General features: G+C 42.1%; 1 protein-coding gene across 1 annotated transcript in view; it reads left to right on the top strand.

Annotated features, from left to right (window-relative positions):
• The window catches only part of DOCK5 (dedicator of cytokinesis 5), a 274,699-nt gene that overhangs the window by 97,110 nt on the left and 153,807 nt on the right, over positions 1-23,782 (top strand). The window contains exons 3-5 of the mRNA XM_069575968.1: positions 7,982-8,022; positions 14,807-14,862; positions 17,841-17,937. Of these exons, the coding sequence (XP_069432069.1) occupies positions 7,982-8,022; positions 14,807-14,862; positions 17,841-17,937 (194 nt within the window). The remainder of the gene's footprint in view (positions 1-7,981; positions 8,023-14,806; positions 14,863-17,840; positions 17,938-23,782) is intronic.

The following is a 23,782-nucleotide window of genomic DNA, read 5'->3' as shown; positions in this document are numbered from 1 at the left end:
CCATGGATGACCAATTGTCTCACAAAACGGTACGAAAGAACAGAATTACCTCTGGCGGTCTTTGCATCCTTTTGCTGTCTGCCTTTGAGCTTCATTTCAAAAGCCCGACTGAGATGGTCCTTGCATTCAGAAAGTGGACTTCCTGAACCCTAGTGGCTCTGTGCTACCTTCAGACAAAGATGTTGCAACGAAGTCCAGTAGAGGTTTGCCCCCTTCCCAGCTTCCCTCTAGGGAGGGACCTCAGGCTTGTCCTGAGGGACACTCACTGGGAATGGGAGGACGGGCCTTGGCCATGGAAACCTGATGGGCTCACCTGGCCCGCAGGGAATGGAACCTTCGACCTTGGCCTAATTAACTCTGCTTCACCCAGCGAGCTACCAGGCCAGTGACACAAACAAAAACCAACAGGATTTAGCCCTAGCTCTTCCTCTGTCAGAATGGCCTAGCTGTGTAAGGCACAGACCTGCTTTCAGGTTGCAGAAGCCTCTGAAGGTGTGGGTTCAAATCCCACTCCTGACCAGCCAGGCTTTGGGCTTCCCTGGTGGCTCAGCGGAAAAGAATCTGCCTACAGTGCAGGAGACCTGGGTTTGATCCCTGGGATGGGAAGATCCCCTAGAGAAGGGAATGGCAACCCACTCCAGTATTCTTGCCTGGAGAATCCCACAGACAGAGGAGCCTGGCTGGCTACACTGCCCAAAGAAGGTGCATAGAAACCATGGCTCCGTATCTCTTTCTTGCCTTTAATTCCTGGGAAGGTCAAAAATTATGATTGTACAACAGTGCGAACGTACTTAATGCCAATGAACTGTGTACTTTCAAATAGTTAAAATGTTAAAATTCATCTTATGTATATTTTACCACAATAAGAATAATTTATTGGTGGAGCAGAGAGGAAGCAGATTTATTCTGGGACTGCAAAATGAGAGATTTTTCAAAATGCTTCATGCCTTACACATGTAAATGATGCTTTTATGGTTCAAAAAAAATCTTCCGAGTCAGTAATTGCCTTCAGCATATTCATAACCCTGCCTTTGTGTGCCAAGTGTCTGCAAGCATTACCATTAAAGGACCTTTTGTATTTCATTATTTGTTTACAGTCTGTTTCCTTCCTCCTTGAAGACAGTGTCTGGCATGCTAGGGTTGAATAAATGTTTTATGTATAATAAATGAATGACCACATTAGCAATGTGAATCCTCAGCCGAGAGAATTTTCTGTTCATGCGTGCCGAAGTAACCCATCTCCACTTGTCACTTTTTTTTGTTTAAATTGAAGTATAGTTGATTTACAATGTTGTGTTAGCTTCAAGTGTACAGCAATGATTCAGTTAAAAAAACATATACATGTATGTTTATTGTTTTTCACATTCTTTTCCATTTTTAGGTTGTTATAAAATATTGGATATAGTCCCCTGGGCTGACAATAGGTCCTTGTTTGTTATCTGTTTCATGTGTAGTAGTGTGTAATGTTAATCCCCTAACTCCTGCTGATTTATCCCTCCTTCCTACCTTTCCCCTTTGGTAAACATAAATTGTTTTCTAAATTTGTGAGTCTGTTTCTGTTTTTGTAAATAAGTTCATTTGCATCAGTTTTTAGACTCCACGTGTATGTTTGGAATTTCCTGGTGACTCAGACCATAAAGAATCTACCCGCAGTGCTGGAGACCCAGGTTTAATCCCTGGGTCAGGAAGATCCCCTGGAGAAGGGAATGGCTACCCACTCCAGTATTCTTGCCTAGAGGATCCCGTGGGCAGAGGAGCCCGGCAGGCTACAGTCTATGGTGTTGCAAAGAGTCGGATACAGTTGATCGACTAATACCATTTATAAGTAATGTCATATATTTATCTTTCTCTGACTTACTTCACTTAGTGTGATCTCTGGGTCCACCGATGTTGCTGCAAGTGGCTTTCATTCTTTATTATGGCTGAGTAATATTCTACTGTGTATATAAACCACATCATCTTTATCTGTTCTTTTGTTGATAGATACTTAGGTTGCTTCCATGTCTTGGCTGTTCTGAATAGTGTGGCAGTGACTGTTAGGGTACACTGTCACTCTTTCCCTAATAACTTTTAGCCCTTTATGAAATGACTTTTTTCATATCCTTGTGTGTTCACATGTTTGTTTTTCTCTTCCCATTAAAAAATGAGACCAAGTATGACAAAGATGTTATAGGTCTTGCTCTCCTAAGCATCTTTTTGTTGAATGAGTAAATGAATGTCCAGACTGGGATTGAATTTTTGGAAATAGCAGTGCTTGTTCAGAATCAGTTTTGGAGCCTCAAACAAGAAAGATGAACAGTGTCATTGGAGAGACACAATACAAAGTAAAAACAATGGAGAAATTGGAGTAAAAACTCTGATTTTTCACATGTGACTGAAACTGGTTTCAAGGTACTTTCCAATAAAAATGTTTAGTAATACTTGAGCAATGCCTTTATTGTTGAATTCTGTGTCACTTTGAGATGGATACTTCGTAATGTTCCTTAGATCAGTTCAGTTCAGTTGTTCAGTCATGTCCAACTCTTTGCAACCCCATGGACTGCAGCATGTCAGGCTTCCCTGTCCATCACCAGCTCCTGGAGCTTGCTCAAACTCATGTCCATTGAGTTGGTGATGCCATCCAACCATCTCATCCTCTGTCATCCCCTTCTCCTACCTTCAATCTTTCCCAGCATCAGGGTCTTTTCCAAAGAGTCAGATCTTTGCATCACATTGCTAAAGTATTGGAATTTCCGATTCAGTATCAGTCCTTCCAATGAGTATTCAGCACTGATTTCCTTTAGGATTGACTGGTTGGATCTCCTTGCAATCCAAGGGACTCTCAAGAGTCTTTTGTTTTTGATATAAATTTATTTTAATTGGAGGCTAATTACTTTACGGTGTTATATTGGTTTTGGCATACATCAATATGATCTCAAGAGTCTTCTGCAACACCACAGTTCAAAAGCATCAATTCTTCAGCGCTCAGCTTTCTTTATAGTTCCAACTCTCATATCCATACATGACTACTGGAAAGCCATAGCTTTGGCTAGACCTATGTCAGCAAAGTAATGTCTCTGCTTTTTAATATGCTTGGTCATAACTTTTCTTCCAAGGAGCAAACATCTTTAAATTTCATGGGTGCAGTCACCATCTGCAGTGATTTTGGAGCCCAGAAAAATAAAGTCTGTCACTGTTTCTCCATCTGTTTGCCATGAAGTGATGGGACTGGATGCGATGATCTTAGTTTTCTGAATGTTGAGTGTTAAGCTAACTTTTTCAGTCACCTCTTTTACTTTCATCAAGAGGCTCTTTAGTTCTTTGCTTTCTGCTATAAGGGTGGTGTCATCTACATATCTGAGGTTATTGATATTTCTCCTGGCAATCTTGATTCCAGTTCGTGCTTCATCCAGCCCAGCATTTCACATGATGTACTGGTGGCTCAGAGGTTAAAGCGTCTACCTCCAATGAGGGAGACCCGGGTTCAATCCCTGGGTCAGGAAGATCCCCTGGAGAAGGAAATGGCAACCCACTCCAGTATTCTTGCCTGGAGAATCCCATGGACTGAGGAGCCTGGTGGGCTGCAGTCCACAGGATCACAAAGAGCTGGACACGACTGAGTGACTTACTTTACTTACTCTGCATAGAAGTTAAAAAAGCAGGGTGACAATATACAGCCTTGACGTACTCCTTTCCCAATTTAGAACCAGTCTGTTGTTCCATGTCCATTTCTAACTGTTGCTTCTTGACCTGCATACAGATTTCTCAGGAGGCAGGTAAGGTGGTCTGGTATTCCCATCTCTTGAAGAATTTTCCATAGTTTATTGTGATTCACACAGTCAGAGGCTTAGGCTTATTCAATAAATCAGAAGTAGATGTTTTTCTGGAACTCTCTTGCTTTTTCCATGATCCAGCAGATGTTAGCAATTTGATCTTTAGTTCCTCTGCCTTTTCTAAATCCAGTTTGAACATCTAGAAATTCACGGTTCACGTACTATTGAAGCCTGGCTTGGAGAATTTTGAGCATTACTTAGCCTAGCGTGTGAGATGAGAGCCATTGTATGGTAGTTTGGACATTCTTTGGCATTGCATTTCTTTGGGATTGGAATGAAACTGACCTTTTCCAGTCCTGTGGCCACTGCTGAGTTTTCCAAATTTGCTGGCATGTTGAGTACAGCACTTTGACAGTATCATCTTTTAGGATATAGCTCAACTGGAATTCCATCACCTTCACTAGCTTTATTCATAGCTTTTTGTTCCTTTGATAAGTTTACATTTTTTAATGTTTTTTAGAAATTGCAGTGAAATGTATATACAGTGAAATACACTCATCTTAGGTACAATTCAAGGAATTTAAGCAAATTGAGTGCACAACATGTGCCTAATGATACAGTCAAGACACAGAGCATTCCCCATGCTCCAGAAAGTTCCGTCACCTTCTTCTGTGCAATTCCCACTTAAAAAAAAAAAACTGTGCTAATTTAGATCCCCATGGGTTGATTAGTCTGTCTGCCCTTCAGCTTTATGTAAATGGAACTATGCATGTCTGTTCTGTTTCGTTTCTTTCATTCTGCATAATGTTTTCTAGGTTCACCCATGATGTTGTGTATAGCTGTAGTTCATTCCATTTTATCATGTCCCATGTGGGTAATTATTTTCTGCCATGTGCTCTTCTTGAGTGCTTTTACCTAGCGCTGTCATCCTCTGAGATCATCATATATATCATATTTTATATTAGAGTGTAATCTTTGTAATGACTCTTGTTTTCCACTCTACCATGGTATCTAAACTAGTGCTTAATAAATATTTATTGAATGGTTGTATGTAGAGCGGGTGAAGAGCCAAGTAAGGGACCTGTCCTATGGGAGCCAGAAAGTGGGCAGTGGCCAGAGATGCATTTGGACAGGTGAGGTGAAATGGAGCAGGTGATGATGGAATCTTGACTGATGGAGATTATCTGAGAAACCAGCTCAAGTAAGTGACTTTGACAATGGAATTAGGGACTCTCTGATATTTTTAAATTGGAGGGGACAGTTTTATTCTGGAGTGGGTCAGCCCCAGGAAAATAGAAATGACTCTTCCCAAACAGATCAACCTTTTGCGTAGAATCACTTTTTTTTTTTTTTTTTTTGCTGCACTGTGGCTTGTAGGATCTTAGTTCCCTAAACAGGGATTGAACCCAGGCCTTGTCAGTGAAAGCGTGGAATCCTAACCACTGTACTGCCAAGGAAGTCCCTGCAGAGAATCACTTCTGAAGTTCCCCATGGTTGCCAGAAGCTTACTTTTTGAGATTGTCATTTCACCTAATCTTCTGGACTTATCATCCGTCCACCATTCCCTTCATTTTTAAATCTAAGACAGCAACTGAGATTCCAACCAGTTCACACGACTCAGTGATAATGGGTGCTTGTTGATAACACTTTCAACAGGCCAGTAGTGTACTCTATTTAACTGTAATTTTCTTGCTTTAGGTGTTGGCATTAATTGGAAATTCAGGTTCTTGCTTGTATCACAACTCTAGTTTGTAATGTGGAAATGAGCAAATGTACTCTTGGACTATTACCATAGCCCTTGGATTTATTAGCAGCTGAATTTATAAAGTCCTCAGCATATATGATAAAAACTCCAGAAACAGACAGTGTTCTGCCAGTACCCAGTGTGAGCGTTCACTTTTGTAGAATTAAGCATGGTGATCCTGAGCCTTTAGAAGGAGTTGCACACATACCACAGTTGTAGAGAAGACTTTGTTGTTGTTGTTAAGTCACTAAGTAAGTCATGTTCGACTCTTTGCGATCGCATGGGGACTGTAGCCTGCCAGGCTCCTCTGTCCATGGGCTTTTTCAGGCAAGAGTACTAGAGTGGGTTGCCATTTCCTAGAGAAGACTTAGGTTTAAAAGAAAAAAAAGTTTTCAAAAATGACAGGTTTCAGAAGCATAATTCTATGATGGATAGCTGTGCACAAACACTGTTTACAAAAGTATTGGTAAGTTCCCCTCTGAAAGTGAACCCAGTCTGTAGTTCAACATCATCTTGGGTTTATAGGACATAAAGAGATGAAAACTGCTTGGAAGAGACTGAAGTCTTGTTTCCATGTCTTGGCTGTTGTACGTGTAGTCAATATTCTATAATAAACTATAATGGAAAGGAATATGAGAAAGAACATACACACACACACACACACATAAATGTATACATAACTATATCACTTTGTTGTACACCAGAAATTAACACATTGTAAACCAACTACACTTCAAAAAAATTTTTTTTTAATTTCATGCATCTGCTAATAGAACTCTTCTATAATTTGTTCTATATAAAATCATCCACCACTGGACACAAACTATTTTGGATGTATTAGGGAGCTGAATTTACCTTCTTGAAGTATAGAGTTATTAATATTTTCACAGATTTTGAACTGTCAGCACTCAGAAGTGTTAAGGATTTTCCTGTTTTTAACTGGTTAGAATGGGGTATTATGCTGCTGTGGACTGGTTATAGATTTGCATCAAAGCCCATGATTGACCAAAAATAATTTGAACAGGGGACACCACTCCTAATTAAAGACACCAGTCCACAGCATAATACCCTATGTTGTTTCTGACTTCACATAGTTTGATAATCTCTAGGTCCATCCATTGCTGCTTTATGGCTGAGTAGTATTCTGTTCTGAATATGAACCACATTTTCTTTATCCATTCCTTTGTCGATGGAGATTTAGGTTGTTTCCGTGTCTTGACTATCGTAAGTAGTGCTGCTGTGAACATTGGAGTGCATGTGTGTTTTCCGATTATAATTTTGGCCAGAAACAGCATGCCTGAAGTTTCCATTACAGCTTGCATGTGCTCACTGTGTGTTTATGGCTCCTTTATACATCTGGACCGCTGACAACAAGGTGTACTTAGGCAGAATAACCACCCTGATGCTTCACGGATATAGGGAATGAACAAAATTATTTCAGTGAATTACCTATATTAGGTATTCAATAAATATTCATTATTCATGCATTGGAGAAGGAAATGGCAACCCACTCCAGTGTTCTTGCCTGGAGAATCCCAGGGATGGGGGTGCCTGGTGGGCTGCCGTCTATGGGGTCACACAGAGTTGGACACGACTGAAGTGACTCAGCAGCAGTAGCAGCAGCATCCAGTGTCTATTTATGGATAGATTAAATTATATACTTCCTTTATAAGAGAGGGTGGGAAAACATCCATAGGAATACGTGTATTGATTGGAATTTTTAGAAGGAAGTTAAAGACTTTACTGAAAGCCTTTTAAGCAAACACGTAAAATCTTTGTATGTAGAGGAGTATTGCAGCATTGCCAAGAATTGTTTAAAATGTTGTTTTGTTTGTTTCAGTTTGTTATATATATATATATATTTATAAGTTTTGATATATATATATATGTACATATAGATGTATAAGGTTTGCTATTCTGATTTAAAATTTTTCCAGAATATTGGTTCTTATCCTGGGAGAGAGGGTTGTAGGGGTGGGAGAGAAAGCAAGAAGGAGAGAATATATATAAATTACTTTAATATATCTATTTTAGTAGTATAAGGTAACTTGCAGAATGTATATAAATGGATGAAAGTTCATTTTCATTTGTGCAAAAGCATTTATTGAATGACTGGAAGGGATTAAAGTGTGTTGAGAGACTGAGCTGTCTTCCATCCTGTTATTTATTTATTTAGTCCATTCTCCAAAGAAGTGATGAGACGTGATTCTAAGTGAATTTTAAGTCCTTTAGTTATCAAGACAGTACAGCTCTGAAATTAGAAATCTAGATTTTTACTGTATAATAAATGAAAATGTTCATATTGTTTGCTAGAGGCCTCCTGGATTCCATGTCCACACCCAAACCATGGGCTTTGCTGGTGACTCAGATGGTAAAGAATCTGCCTGCAATGCAGGAGACCCGGGTTATGAGGATGTATGTTGCTAGTGTCTGTGTGTTGTCCCAGATAACATACTCGATTCTGTCTTCTCTTCTACCCTGACAGGTTGGTACAGAGGATACACCCTCCAAAATAAATCCAAAAAGGTATGGCTTATGGTTCAGTGTTCTGCTTGGAAATCTGTCTGCCAGTCTTGTGTTGTCTTACCTGATCCCATTATCTGCTGCCTGTGGGCCCAGTTTGCTTTGTCTTTGACAGCTGTTCTGTAGATTCAGAAGCAAATTGTCTGACCTCACTGTTCAGGTAAAAGAGTCCAAGTCCTATGGCTGTATTTCCCACCAGCCAACTCAAGGATAAAAGCTGGAGGTGAATTTGACACCCCAGGTAGGGCCTCTGCAGGCTTTCTGGTTGCTTGAGCTGAGCGATGTGGTCATCTAGGGATGTTGCTCTGTATCAGAGGAGGGGGGCTTCTCTGTTTATCTTTTAGCTCCAGTTTTGAAATCCTAGAACCACAGGGTCTCCTCATTTCCATGTGACTCTTTCCTTTTTTATAAAATGGAAAACCAGAGTAGTAGGTTTTTATTAGCGGGGGCCACACCATTGGCCTGTGGAATCTTAGTTCCCTGACCAGGGATCGACTCTGTGCCCCCTGCAATGGGAGTGCAGAGTCTTAACCGCTGGACCACCAGGAAAGTCCTCAGAGTCCTAGTTTTCCAACTGTGAAACTCCCACGAAATCAATAGAGTGGGTTAGAACCAACATCTTTTTATAACTCAAACTGAAAAATAGAAAATGGAATGCCGTGGTAAGTCACGTTTCAGGAAACTTCAGTGTTAGGTGTATATTTTACAGTATTTTGTGTATTTTTGATTATGTTTTATGACAGTCATGCTGGGTTGCTGTCCCATCATGGGCAAAGAATTTGAAAAACACTGACGCTCGTGGGTTCCTTTTCCCAGTGCCAAAGCTGCTAATAGTCAAGCTAAAGAAAACCTGTGAGTTAGGTTAATACCCTCTCGGTTTATTTCAGGTCAGGTCAGCACTTTTTCTGTGACACTGCAGACTGGCACTGCACAGCCTGTCAGCACTTTCTTTTGAAAAGGACAGTGTTGATGAGGCCGTGCTATTTCACAGTTCGTTCCCATCCAAAAGAGCGAGGGCGAGAGGAACATTTCAGAACTGATCAAGAACTCAATAAAAAGAAAAAACACAAACCCACAGGTTTTACTTGCCAAATACGGCACAAGACAAAAGAGGTGCTAGCACACACGTCTCAGAAAGGCTGTGCGTGGGGAGATTGGGACTGGCATACATGCACTGCTGTGTATAAAGTAGATGACTAATGAGAGCCTACTGTAGAGCACAGGCAACTCGACTCAGTGCTCTGTAGTAACCAAAAGGGTAAGGAAATCCATAAAAGAGGGGATACGTGTGGACATATCACTGGTTCACTTTGCTCTACATCAGAAACGAACACGCCATTTTAAAGCAACAATGCTCCAATAAAAATTAATTTTAAAAAGGTGTGGGCCCAGAAAAACACCTTTCTGGAAGGTATAGGCCATTTAAAACCATGACTGTCCTAGTTAAGCTTTCTATATTGTTGATGCTCAAACAGCACTCAGTATTTGCACATGTGTATGTATGCACACACAATTTATTAACTCTGACAGTTTAATAATCTACCAAAATAAAGGCCTGTTTGCTTTTAATGTGGTGATCCACTCCCACCGTTTTAGTCCTTTTATCCCTCCCTAAAATCCTGATGCTGAATTTTTATACCCACAGTTAGATGCTTGTGCCTCTGGGTCTTCATTTTCTACTTAAGTGTAGTGAAAATAATAATAAACTATTTGATTAAAGGAGTAAACTCTTGCTGACTTTAGTTTCCCTGGGCCTTCATATAAGGATCCAAAACAGCAGATGTTCTGGTGTGAACGAGAGCGTGTTAGGACCAGAGCAAAAGCCTTTCCTCTAGTACGCTTGTTAAGAAGGGAACCTAGTTTACAGCCACTTCTGCTTCTTGGTTTTGGTTGAAACCTATCAGTGTTTATTTTACTCACAATTATGGAAGTGGTAGTTATTTTTTTCAGGCTTTCCTGTGGCTCAGTGATAAGAATCCACCTGCCAATGCAGGAGGTGCAGGAGACTTGGGTTCAATCCCTGGGTCAGGAAGATCCCCTGGAGGAGGGTCTGGCAACCCACTCCAGTATTCTTGCCTGGAGAATCTCATGAACAGAGGAGCCTGGTGGGTTACAGTCCATGGGGTCATAAAAAGTTGCACATGGCTGAGCATAAGCACGAGTTATTTTTCAAAGCAGGATTAGAGTGAATAATTTTGAAGTTCTAAATTTCAAGAGCAGAAATACTTATGTCACTTAATCACCAATCCTTTTTTAAAGTTAATTTTAAAACATAAAAAGCCACTCTTGGATAAGATCATATGAACTTTTGAGACCAAACAGAATTTTATATTTTTAACTGATGCAGGTGAATTCTGTTGAACCAAGGTCCCAGACCACAGTTTTCCCTTTCAGTGTCTGCAGTCTGTAAAACTCTCTTTGAAGCATCTCTAAGGCATCTTATGATGTCCTGATACACCAGAATCCGTCTGTTGTCTGCTTTGGAAAGTTGGTGGAGTGCTTCACTAGGATCTAAATGACAAAGTCCCAATGTGTTTTTAAATTTTTTGTATTCATAGTCTTAAAACCCGTTTAAGCTTCCAGTCTCACTCTTGAGAAGAATTATTTAAGTAAGAGCTTTTCTCAGTTCTTAATAATTAAACTTTGTAATTCAGCGAAATAATAAGACAAACAAAGGCCATGCATTTACTTGTTGACTTATAAGTTGAAATATCTTTCTGGTAGATCCAGGCAAAACAGAGAATTCAAAGTCAGCTGTCATGAATTATGCTCAACTTTGACACCCCTTCATTAAGCAATCCAGCCTAGTTGAAATGCTGTCCTAATGCTTTCTCCTTGTTTGTCAGTCTTTAGGGGAAGAGCTATTTGAAAAGCCTATTGTTTCAGTGGAAATTTCTGGTGTTATTTACAAGCAGACTTAATTGGTTAGAATGATAAAAACAAGCTATAAAAACAAGTGATAAAACAAGCTAGTGGTTTTGCAAATAGAAGAAGCCAAGAGATATGCAGAAACTGGTTATTGATCCTGGCAGGATTGTGGAAGTAAGGATAAGGGTAATATCTACAAAATCATTAGTTCTTTTCTTTTTTTTAACTCAAGTGGATAGGTTGCCCTGAGAAAGCAAAAACAGAATGGAGAGAGGCTGGAAATCTGAAACATATTACCTAGGTTTATTCTGGCTTTCTGTGTGTCAAAATGGCATAGGAACATGCCTACAGGGACTTCCCTGGTGGTCAAGTGGTTAAGACTTCTCCCAATGCAGGGGACACAGGTTCCATCCCTGGTCAGGAAACTAAGGTCCCCTGTGCTGCAACAAAAGATCCTGAGTGCTGCAACTCAGACCCAATGCAGCCGAAATAAATCACTAAACAAATATTTAAAAAAATAAATAAGCCTATAGTCTCAGATTTACAAGAGCAGTTAAATGGCTGCAAGTGGACAAATGCTACCATGGAAAGATGATGCCTACAAGAAACAGTGGAAATGCGACAAAATAGATAGCTCTTAATATGAAAATCATCATGTCTGCATGCACAGTATAAATTACCTGCTATGATTGCTGCCTGAGTTAGTGTTAGTCACTCAGTCATGTCCGACTCTTTGCGACCCCATGGACTGTAGCCCGCCAGGCTCCTCTGTCCATGGAATTCTCCAGGCAAGAATATTGGAGTGGGGTGCCATTCCTTTCCCCAGGGTATCTTCCCGACCCAGGGATCCAACCCAGGGCTCCATTACAAAATAAGCCACTTACATTACAAATGTTTCTGTTTTGGATTTCTCCCTGTTATTCGGAGAACAGTCATCAGGTGTTAGGTGTATGAAACAGTTAATCAGTCCTTTATCTTCTTGATTTGAAAAATCTTCTGCAAGGATACTCCTTGGAACCAACAGTTGCACATCTCATTCAGCCTGCAAATATGGCTCCTGCTTAACTGCTACTTTGAGTGGTTCATTGTTAGTCAGTGCACCACCTTTTTACGAGTTCTGGACAGCTTTATTTTATTGTTGTACAGTATACTTGACAGAAAATTAGTATTTTACTTCTTTTATTTATTTTACTGTAGACCATTTTTAAAGTCTTTATTGAATTTGTTACAATATTGCTTCTGTTTTATGTTTTCAATTTTTTGACCACAAGACATGTGGGATCTTAGCTCCCCTACCAGGGATTGAACTCACACCCCCTGCCTTGAAAGTGAAGTCTTAACAGCTGGACTTCCAGGGAAGTCCCTTGACTCTTTTAAAATGTACAGTTGAGGGGTATTAAGTATAGTTATATTGTTGTGAAACGATCACCACCATCTCTAGAACTTTTTCATTATCCCAAACTGAAACTCTAAAAGCATTTAATATAAGCTCCCCCTTCTTCCCTCCTCCCAGTCCTTGTAACCCCAGTTCTCTTCTGTCTCTATGAATCTGACTACTCTAGGACCGTCATACAAGTGAGGTCAGGCAGTATTTGTTCTTTTGTGTTTGGCTTATTTCACTCAGCATCCTGTCCTCAAGGTGAGCACTGGGCAGGCAAGTCTGGTTCTCCACAAAGATGGGGATCAACAAAACATTTACATCCACCTAGCAGAAGGAAGGCACACCCAAGATTCCTTCGGCATCCTAAAGACTGACCTGGAGCTTCAGAAACCCATTAATCAAACCCCAAAGAAATTACACACACATTGCATTTTTGTTAGTGTTTAACTCTGTGATCAGTTTTCCAAAATCACTCTGAATACTGTCCTTGTCATGAAAGAGGTTGGTGTTACCTTGTCTCTGTGTGTGTTCTGGGTCTTTATCAGTAACAAGATTGGGATTATGCTTTCTCACTCATGTACCCTATGCCTGCCCCTTTCTCAAAGTGAGGAGCGGCAGGTATCTTTATATGTTTTTTTGGTTCTTCCTGCCTGGAGGGAAAGGATGGCCATTCGGCTTCTGACTCAGGCAGTGGCAGGATCTACCTTGTCATCACCAATGCTGGGAGCAGCATAGTCTCAAATTTTCTTGCTGTTTTCCTGTTTTATTGGCAGAGGATTAAAAGGGAGAGAGGAGGGGATTGCTCAGATAAACGTAGCACACGAAACTAGATGCACAACCATCCCTGGTTGAAATGCACTAGTTTTTCTGGCTCTGAACGAATGAGGATCACTGAGTACACAGGCGTCTGACCTGGGTCCCCAGGGCATGACCTGCTACTCTCCCACCTTTGTGGTCAGCTACCCCTGACATGCTATGTCCTCATGGCTGCAGTTTTAACAGGCTCAGGGCTACAAGCAAGTTGAGCCAATGGTGCTTCTTAAACAGCTTCTTCTATTAGGTTGGCCAAAAAGTTCATTTAGGTTTTTCTATAAGATGGCATAAAAACCCAGATGAACTTTCTGGTTAGTCCAGTACCTCTCCTTGTCTGGCCTGAAAAGTACCATAAGTAGGGACCAGCGGTGCCTTTCTGAATGGCAATGTTTCTGCTTATTGATGAGCACATCATACAGTTGAACAGCAGAAGCTTTTGGTTTTAAGAAAACTCACATCCGTGGCTTGCTTCCTGTGGGTGAGATCCAGTCTACACTTTTGCAGATTGCTGCTGACCAGGTTCCAGGGTTTCTTTTAGGTCTTTCTAGGCATAGTTTTCCCACAGGCAGTGTCTTAATACCGACATCAAATTGCCTCTTAGGGATTTAGAATGGAGAGCAGTTGAGACTGGAAAAGGCTAAAAATAACCAAGCCTAATTGATTCCATGCATTTTGTTTAAGTGAAAGTGCTGAGAGGAATGGGTCTAGAAAATCACCATAATTTTATGGACCACTAAGTACATAGCCCTCCATCTACTAATTACCCGAAACCCTTTAAGAGAAGCACCTCATGTTGGGTAGAATCTGGAGGCATTTTAGGATCTATAAATACTCTGAGCTGACCCTGGGCATGTTTGCCTGTTCATTTATGAAGTGTTGATCTTAAGCTCTGTGAACCCAGGATTCAGTTATATGCTTTCAGTGTTTCAGCCCTCCTTTCGTTTAGGTAGCCAGCCTATGTAATTGACGCCCTACGACCTTGACTGCAAACTGTAGGTGTTGCCCTGGTGCCCTTGCCCCTCCCCTACTTGACTTGCGACTGTTTGTGCTCTTTATTGTGAGCTGAGGGGTTTTTGATATTTTTCTTAATCGGAGGATACTTGTTTTACAATGTTGTATTATTTTCTGCTGTATAACAAGATGAGTCAGCTATATGTGTGTGTATATTCCTTCCCTCTTGAACTTCCCTCCCACCCGGCTCCCCATCCTGCCCTTCTAGGTCCTTACAGAGAATTAAGCTGAGTTCCCTGTGCGATCACAGTAGTTCCCACTAGATATCTGTTGTATGCATGAGAGTGTATATGTCTCAGTGCTACTCTGCCAATCTACCCCCCCCACCGTATCATTCCATCTGTGTCTCTATTCCTGCCCTGCAGATAGGTTCATCTGTACCAGTTTTCTAGATTCCACATATATGCATTAATATATGTATTTGTTTTTCTGACTTTACTCTGTATGACAGACACTAGGTCTACCCACATCACTGCAAATGACCCAAACTTTCCTTTTTTTTGCTAAGTAATATTCTGTTTTTCATGGTATACCATGTCTTCTTTATCCATTCATCTGTCGATGGACTTCTAGGTTGCTTCCATGTCCTGGCTATATTGTAAATAGTGCTTCTGTGAACATTGGAGTACATGTGTCTCTTTGAATTATGTTTTCCTCAGAGTATATTGGACTGTGATTTTTATGGCCGCATAACCCAAGTTCTTCTCTCTGCAGGGTATTTTCCCTGAAACGTACATCCATTTGAAAGAGGCCACTGTGGAAGACCGCGGGTAAGTTCTAACGTAGGAAAATGCCTAACAGGTGAGCTAAAGGTACAGTATCATTACGGGTTTTATGAAATTGTAAGGTATCATTTTGTGCATTATTTGTCTCAGGTCATCAATTCCACTTGTTGGATGAAAGGAAAATGGAATTTTTTTCCTGACATCATTCCTTCTGCCTTCTCTTTTGATATTTTTTCCTCCCTTGCATCCTTCCCTGGGACAGTGGAGGCAGATAATGAGTGAACATAGAGGGCCTGTATCTTCCTCTTGTACCAGCTGCTCACTGATGCATGCCTCTGTGAGTGTGCGTGCGTGCACGCACTCACACACATGTGAACATTTGGTGCTCTTTAGCCGTTAGACTTGAGAACCTTCTCTTTGGGAACCTTGGGGGATGACAGGTGACCAAGCTGCAACCTGTGCTGTTTATCTCTGAACCCTGGACGAGTCAGCGCACCTGGGGCTTTCCCCCTGCAAATCAGAGAAAACAGACCTGGCCCCACATTGACCCTGAACTGTTTTGTTTATTTTTTCCTTTCTTGGCTGTACCGCATGGCATGTGATATGGAACCTCAGTTCTCCAAACAGGGATCAAACCAGCACCCCCTGGAGTGGAAGCCCAGAGTCTTAACCACTGGACCACCAGGGAAGTCCCTGGTTGTGAACGTGATGAAAAATTATATGAACTAACTAATATGTGTGATTGTGCTCTGCAGAGAAATTCACTTCATTGATGGTGAGTCAGTGGGCAGGAGCATCAAGGAGAGAATAAAGAAAGCTTGGAGCAGAAATTCCAGGGCTATTAGAAAGGAGTGGATCACAGAAGCATATTAGCTCACAGCCACAGAGAACATTTTCAGCCCTAAATTCCACACCGTCATTTTATAGATGTGAGATGGAGATGTGCCCAAATTCACACATAACCAGGACTCAAAACCACGTGTCCTGCACTATTGGAGAACCTCCCCTCCCTTTTCTTTAATTAAAAAAAAGCAGAAGCAAGTTTTATTTACTTATTTTAATTTTTGGTTACACTCTGGGACATGTAGAATCTTAGTTCCCCGACCAGGGATCGAACCCACATCCCTTGCTTTAAATGACAGATTCTTAACCGATTAACCACAAGGAAGTCTCTGGAAAATCTTTCTGATGGACTGTTCCTGGCAGCCTCCAGGATCACTAGCCATGGCCACACTGGAGGAAAGGCAGAGTTTGGGGCATGTTCCCAGTAACTAGGGTTGCCAGGTAAAATGCAGAATGTCAAATTTTAAATTCAGGTAAAAAGTAATTTTTATTTACATTCATATGCCATGTATTTCCTGAGACATACTTAGAGTTAAAAATTAATCTATCTGAAATCCAAACCTAATGGGGCACCTTGTATTCTTATCGATGTCTGGAAATTCCACCAGTAATCCCCATTCGTTAGATTGCTTTCACTCTTTCCTTTTGCTAATCATAAAAATACCAGACGGGATTTATGTGGATGAATGTCACGTCTGCCTTGTATTAAAAGTCCACTGTGAGTAAGTGAGGATTTGGGTATATGTACGTTTTCTGTGCAGGTAGCCAGCAGATGAGAAGCAAACCAAGGACTGTTGCAAAAGAGGGCCCCACTTCCATCCCACAGCAGGTCCTGTGTGATGTTACAAGCCCCAGGACCTTGTGCCAGGAACACCCCTCCACTTGCCCACCCTCACTGATAAAATGGCAACTTGGCAGAACCAGGGAAAGGACTCAGTTTGGGCTTCCATCGCTGGGAATTGCTGAAGCCAGCCTAGCGTGGTATAGTAAGTCCCCTACATGTGAACAAGTTGCATTCCAGGAGTGTGTTCATAAGTCCAACAGAGTTAGCCTAGGTACCCAACTAATACCATCAGCTATAGAGTACTGTACTGTCATAGGTTTATAGTGCTTTTCACACAAATAATACAAAAAAGCAAACAAAAAACATTTTTACTCTTACAATACGGTACCTTGGAAAGTACAGTAGTCCAGTACAATAGCTGGCATACAGCTGCTGGCATTGAGTGAACAGGTAAGAGTTACTGGCTGGAGGAGGGAGAGGAGGTGGGAGGTGGTAGAGATGAAAGGTCATCAGCAATAGGCGACAGAGAGCAAACTGTGATTTCTGTCACACCTGATGTTCACGGCACAGGTTCCGGTTCCTTTCTGGAACCAGATGCACATTAGCATCTTTGAAAGTTCGCGACATGGAGGTTTGTATGTAGGGGCCTTACTGTACTCGAGGTTCCTGGAAAGATCCGAAATGGGGAAACAGAGGGATTTCCCTCGCAGTGCCATGAATATTCATTGGAAGGACTGAGGCTGACGCTCCAATCCTTTGGCCACCTGATGGAAAGAGTCGACTTATTGGAAAAGACTGTAATGCTCGGAAAGATCAAGAGCAGGAGGAGAAGGGGACAACAGAGGACGAGATGGTTGAATGGCATCATTGACTTAATGGACATGGGTTTGAACAAACTCTGGGAGATAGTGAAGCACAGGGAAGCCTGGTGTGCTGCAGTCCATGGGATCACAAAGAGTCAGATGTGAATTAGTGACTGAATAGCAACAACCAGTGGTTAGGATTCGTCACTTTCACTGCCAGGGCCCAGGTTCAGTCCCTGGTCCCAGAGCTAAGATCCTCCAAGCTATGGGGCTTAGCCAAAAAGAACAACAAAAAATACCAGAAAACAAAGCCAAACAAACAAACAAAAAGAGAAAGTAGAGGCTGAACTCCATATCCATTCCACTGTAGACACAATTCATTTTGAGAATCGTGATGTGTTAAGCTCTTTCTCTTTTCTCAGATGCTAGATGTGATAAAAATTGCCAGAGCTTCCCTAAATGGACAAGTTTTGCTTGGTTTCAAGACCAGCCAGCCCCATCCCCATCTTTGAGTTCTAAGGATCATGATGTCCATCAGGAGAACCACCGACGATCCCCCCGGAGTAAAGGGAGCCTGTATCTGTTCTCTTTAGGCAGAATGAGACCGTGATTCCTGGGGAGCTCCCCCTGGTGCAAGAGCTTACCTCCACGCTGCGGGAATGGGCTGTCATCTGGCGCAAGCTGTATGTGGTGAGTTATCCCCAGGCTTGGAGCTAGTGGCACTATTCTTGGGCCCTCAGCCCATCTGTTCTGCTACAAGAGGTCAACCATTCCTTAGCTCTGTATGTGGAGTGGGTGCATCTTACATGGACAGTACAATGGTTGATAACCTGCAGACTTCCATTTTCCTGGAGGAGGGCGGCTGATGATACAGGTGGTGGAGGAAGTGCCCGTAAGACATTGGGTTAGTATTTTTTCCAGTTGACACGCTGATTGTAAGGTTATGAGGATGACAACTGCAAATCCATCATCCTTTCTAAGTGCTTGGAACTATTCATCGTCACAGCAGTCCTAGTCCTATAAAGTAGATGTAATTACTGCCAGTTGATCATTGGAGGGCTTCCCTGGTGGCTCAGACAGTAAAGAATCTGCCCACAGTGCAGGAGACCTAGGTTCAATCCCTGGGTCAGGAAGATCCCCTGGAGATGTGAACGTCTCCAGTATTCTTGCCTGGAGAATTCCATGGACAGAGGAGCCTGGTGGGCTACCGTCCATGCAGTCCCCTAGAGTTGGACATGACTGAGCGACTGAAAATATCAGTGGAGAAATTGCAGGACATGATTTTAGCCTTTCCACCTAACCCAGTGAATAAGCATTTGGCACTTGTCAGTGCTCAGCTATGTTGAGGGCTCCCCTGAGGGTGGCTTTCCCTACTGTGTCCAGTGTGCCTTAGCGATGCTTAAATGTGGGTCATGTCAAACTATGCTCTAAAGCGTCTTTTTGAGGCCAACTCATAGTACTGTTGATTACAATAATGGCTTGACGTCAGGATGCTAGCAGGCCAGGTCAGTGGGAAATGGCACAGAAACCAGCACTCACTCATAAACCATCCTCCCAAGTTGGGTGTGTGGGTTTGTAATCAAGACAGGGTAAATCTATATATTCAGTGCTCCCGTTTCATTTAGTTTATGTTTTCCAATTTCTCCATCTTTTTTTTGCTGTAGTTGTTCTTTCTCAAGCTTTTATCAAGCATAGTAGAAAAGCTTTTGCATACATATATATATTTTAGAAAATTATGAATTTTTGCCTAGCTAAAAAAGTTTGACTGTAATTTTGCTGTATTTAAAGTCAAGTAAATTTAGCACTTAACATTTATCAGGCTGGGGACATCCCTGGGGGTCCAGTGGCTAAGATTTCATACACTCAATGCAGGGGGCCTGGGTTCAATCCCTGGTCGGGGAACTAGGTCCCACAAGCTGCAACTAACAGTTTGAATGCCATAACTAAAGATTCCATATGCAAGTCAGTATATTAGAAAAAATATTTATCAGGCTAGCCTGCTGCAGTCCATGGGGTCGCTAGGAGTCAGACACGACTGAGCGACTTCACTTTCACTCTTCACTTTCATGCATTGGAGAAGGAAATAGCAACCCACTCCAGTGTTCTTGCCTGGAGAATCCCAGGGACGGGGAAGCCTGGTGGGCTGCCGTCTATGGGGTCGCACAGAGTTGGACACGACTGAAGCGACTTAGCAACAGCAGCACCTGGGGCGGCCATCTTGCAGAGACCAAGAACTCTGAGTCTCATGGCAGCAAGGGTGCACCGGTGTCCACTTGAGGATGCTCTTTGCTCAACACTGAAATGTGCAAACACTGTTTCCTAAAGTTTCCTCTTTCCTGTAGGCTTCATGGGTAAGCGTCACTAAGTTTTGCCTTCTGTAGGTATCTTCCAGACATCCATGGCTAAGAATTCTCAGCAGTGTGTATTCCCTTATGTGTGAATGACATCAGTGAGGTAATGGACTCAGCTCAGTGCCTGGGAGGCAGTCTCTCTCTCTCTTTTTTTTTTTAATGTGGCTATGCTCATCTTAGTTTTTGTTCAGTCATGTGTATATTTTACATTTTAACTTTCAAAAGCCAGTCTTACTAAGTTATTGAGAGCACCTCACTCTAGACCCTCAGTACTAAAAGCAGGAATCAAACTCATCCTAGTCTAACTTCTAAGAGTTAGTGTGAGATAATTCATCTCCCAAGGCTGTGGTTGTATAGGATAGACATGCAGTAGAAATCACCAGCCCCTTCTATGGAAAAGCATGTGATTTTTTTCTGCCAGCACATCCTTCAAGGCCCCATTTAAGTCATTTTTTTCTTCATAATGTGTCTTCTAAACCCATCAATCCATAATGTTTCCTTCTGGACTGTGGGAGCACTTACTGGCAAGTCTATCTGGCCCATGGGGCACGCCGCCTTGTAATGCAAGTGATCTTTTGATCTCTTTATGTTTTACCCAGGAGAGAGCTGACCTTTAAGTCCTTAAATCACAAGCTAGGAGAGGAGAGAGATGCTGTTTAAGCCCTTTGATCCCCATCGATCATCTTGTCTTTCTATTGAAAACACTCTCTTGTTCCAGTTAATTGACTGGTTAGTGGAAGATGTAACGAGATTGGTGGATGGGTTAGTTCTTTAACGCATTCTTTCTGGAAATTGGTGAGTGGTAATACGGGTTAGCCGGTAAGTACTGGGAAATGAGATTTTTATAGCTGTAATATACAGCATGGGATGAACTAGACATTTCTGCTTGCTGAAAGACAACTTTCATGCTTTAGGTCATTGTGTCTAGTCCATGTCCACGGGTAATTGTGCTGAGTCTGCTGTTGACCAGAAATGGGAAGTAAGTGAGGCAGAGAGGAAGATACATGGTTCATGTATTTGGGCTTCCATATCTCTTAAGCTCTGGCTGAGGAACTTCCTCTGTGGAAATTCCACTATTTAATAGCAGAATAGGGGTTCTAAGTTAAAAGAAATCCACCCCCTCTTGGAGACCAGCATGTTTCCCATCTTCATTTGACTCTCATAAGATAATTATTTTGTTATTTGTGAATATTTTTTGATGACTTACAGCTGCAGTTGCTTGACTAAAAGACATCCAGTTTGGGAATCTTCATCAGTTGATAAGGCTGAGAATTTGTTCCTGCTTTTGGTAACAAAGCTCACCCATTCAGAGGTGATCCATGTCATTATGGAAATCTTGGCCTTCTCCATTTTTTTACTGTCCCTTCCGAAAGCATTGACAGTTCACTTCAGGCAGAATTTCTGAAATGCTTTCTCAAAAATTTGGGAGTTTGAGATGGACATGTACACACTGTTCTTTTAAACATGGGTAACCAACACCTACTGTCTAGCACAGGGAACTCTGCTCCATATTAGGTGGCAGCCTGGATGGGAGGGGAGTTTGGGGGAGAATGGATACATGTATATGTGTGGCTGAGTCCCTTTAGCGTCCATCTGAAACTGTTACAACATTGTTAATGGTCTATATCCCAATATAAAATAAAAAATTTTTTAAAGTCTTTTATGTCAAAGTAGGAAGACTCAAATAGCAAGCCTTCACTGGGAAAAAATGAAAAGGAGCCCAAATTTATAGTTTTCAGTCCACTCCCCCAACACACTCTGAGACAAGCAAGTGTGCTCACATCCACATGTGCGTGCACATATACACACCCCTACACTTCTATCGGTGTGTGTTTTCTGGTTCTATGTCAGTTCCTTCAGTCTGGGTAAAGATAAATACAGATTTTACTAAAACGCATCAGTACTCCTATCTCTCATGCATTTTCTCCCAGTGATTATGAAGCTAGGCATTCTCTCTGGTGTCTTTAAGAACATCTTAGAACGTCTGCATTTCTCTGTAACACATGTCTTAGTTCTCTTTTCAGCCTCAGGTCGTGAGAAAATTAGGAGGTAGATATAGTCTCTTAAGTGAGAGGAAAATGCAATCTAATAACCAGATTAAGGCCAGCCATGTAATTATTCTAGAAAGGAAAGATGTTTGTATAATTCTGGTTTCTTCTTAGCATTCAGACTGTAAGCTTATGAAATTACCATAAATATGTTTTAGTGTTGGGGGGATGGCCATTCCCCCAATTCATCCAGGCAAGAAAGAAGTGGTAATTCCCACTCTTTCCCTCTTTTCTCTTTGTTGTATTAATATTATTTATTGATTTTTCTTTAAATTATCTTCCTTGTGTGCTTTGGTGAAGAAACAAGCTGTAGGGGACAGATGGGGATTAGAAATTAGGAGGCCTGCTTTCTCATCCTGGCTCTGCTGTAACTGACCCTGGTTTTAGAGCTTGAAGTCTCCATGTGTCTGCTGAAGTTGAGGCCCTCTGTAAAAATGATGTAAAATGTGCCTTGCTGACTCCATAGAGTCCTAAGGGTATAAAAAGATGGTGGCTGTGAAATATTGTGCAGACAAACCATCAAGGACCCTGCAAACGTGAGCATGACCGTTTTTATTAAGTTTTTTTTTTCACTCTGGACCATTTTTAAAGCTTTTATTGAATTTGTCACAATATTGTTTCTGTGGTTTATGTTTTGATTTTTTGGCTGCCAGTCATGTGGGATCTTAGCTCCTCGACCAGGGATTGAACGCACACACCCCTGCAATGGAAGGCCAAGTGTCAACCTCTGGACCACCAGGGAAGTTCCAAACATGAGCTTATTGATGTTCTAGCTGGAAGTAGCTGCCATCCTGGGTGTCCTCCCGTGGCACAGCCTGGCTTGGCATTCCTTTGACCTGACTTGGAGACCCTGAAGCTCCTTTCTGTGCCCCACATCCTCGCCCAAACGAAGGCCACTTCCTTTGGCTTGTGTTGTCCTCTTAGGTGGTGTGGCCTTGAGCTCTCAGTAACCAAGCTACGTGTCTCTCCCCATAGAATTGTGTGCCTCCTTAACTTAGGTTCCAGTCCCGAGGCAGAGATCTTTCCAGAAAGGAAAGGGGGAGCATGCCAGTGCATCATGCACATTTACTGCAGTTTCTGGTGAGCTTTGCCTGCACTGCTGATCCTCAGTGGGAGCCGGTGTGCTGGGTGTGTTTTCAGCGCCTGAACAGGGAAGGAGGGAGCATGGTAAAGGAGGAAGTTGTTGCCTGGTAAAATGGCGACACTGGGGACACTGGGGCAGACAGAGGGCCGTTTCTTAAATTTGACTTGCTGGGAATTCCCTGGTGGTCCAGTGGGTAGGACTCTATGCTTTCACTGTTGCAGGCCTGGGTTCAGTCCCTGGTCAGAGAACTATGATCCCATAAGCTGCATGACATGGCCAGGAAAAAAAAAAGTTCTGACGTGCTCCGTTTGTTTGGTTGCTAAGTCATGTCTGACTCTTAATGCAGCTCCATGGACTGTAGCCCACCAGGCTCTTCTGTCCATGGGATTTCCCAGCAAGAATACTGGAGCAGGTTGCCATTTCCTGCTCCCTTACTTGGTATATATACTTTTATTATAGTCAGAAAAAATAACAAACCTGATAATACAAACAAATGCAAACAAAAAGAACAGATTCTGAGAGCAGAGATTTTGGTTCATGGTGTTCCACTGGTGGATTTTACAAACGAGGGCAAGTCCTTTGACCTCCTAAGTTTTCTTTTCTTCGGCCTCAGTGGTAATTATATATTATACGTGCGTTGCAGATTGGCTGTAGAATTCAAAAGGAAAAATCTGTGTGGAACTCCTGGGACAGTGCCTGCATCTTGTGGGCAAGATGTCACAGCCCCTGACTGACTCCCCCTTTAGAGCACTGCTTCATGAAAGAGTTGATTCGTGATGAAAGGATCCACGTGGAATTTTGCCCTGAAGTAGTATAAGGCTGTGTCTGCCACCTACACCATGGGTTCCCTTCCAGCCACAGGGTTACTCAGCTACATTAGGTGCATAGTATTTCATCTTTTATTTTCTGTGGCCTCTCAGGATCTTTCGGGTTTTCTCTAGCCAAGGAAAGTAGATCCAGTGAGCTGAACTTTGGTTTCTTTTCCTTCTTCCATGCTCCGTATGAGTTCGCCCAGATAGAAGGGTGGACTCCTGTGCGTTGAAAAACTTTTA

Source organism: Ovis canadensis, chromosome 2, assembly GCF_042477335.2.
Source record: "Ovis canadensis isolate MfBH-ARS-UI-01 breed Bighorn chromosome 2, ARS-UI_OviCan_v2, whole genome shotgun sequence".
Taxonomy (NCBI): Eukaryota; Metazoa; Chordata; class Mammalia; order Artiodactyla; family Bovidae; genus Ovis; species Ovis canadensis.
This window is presented reverse-complemented; position numbering and strand designations above follow the sequence as displayed.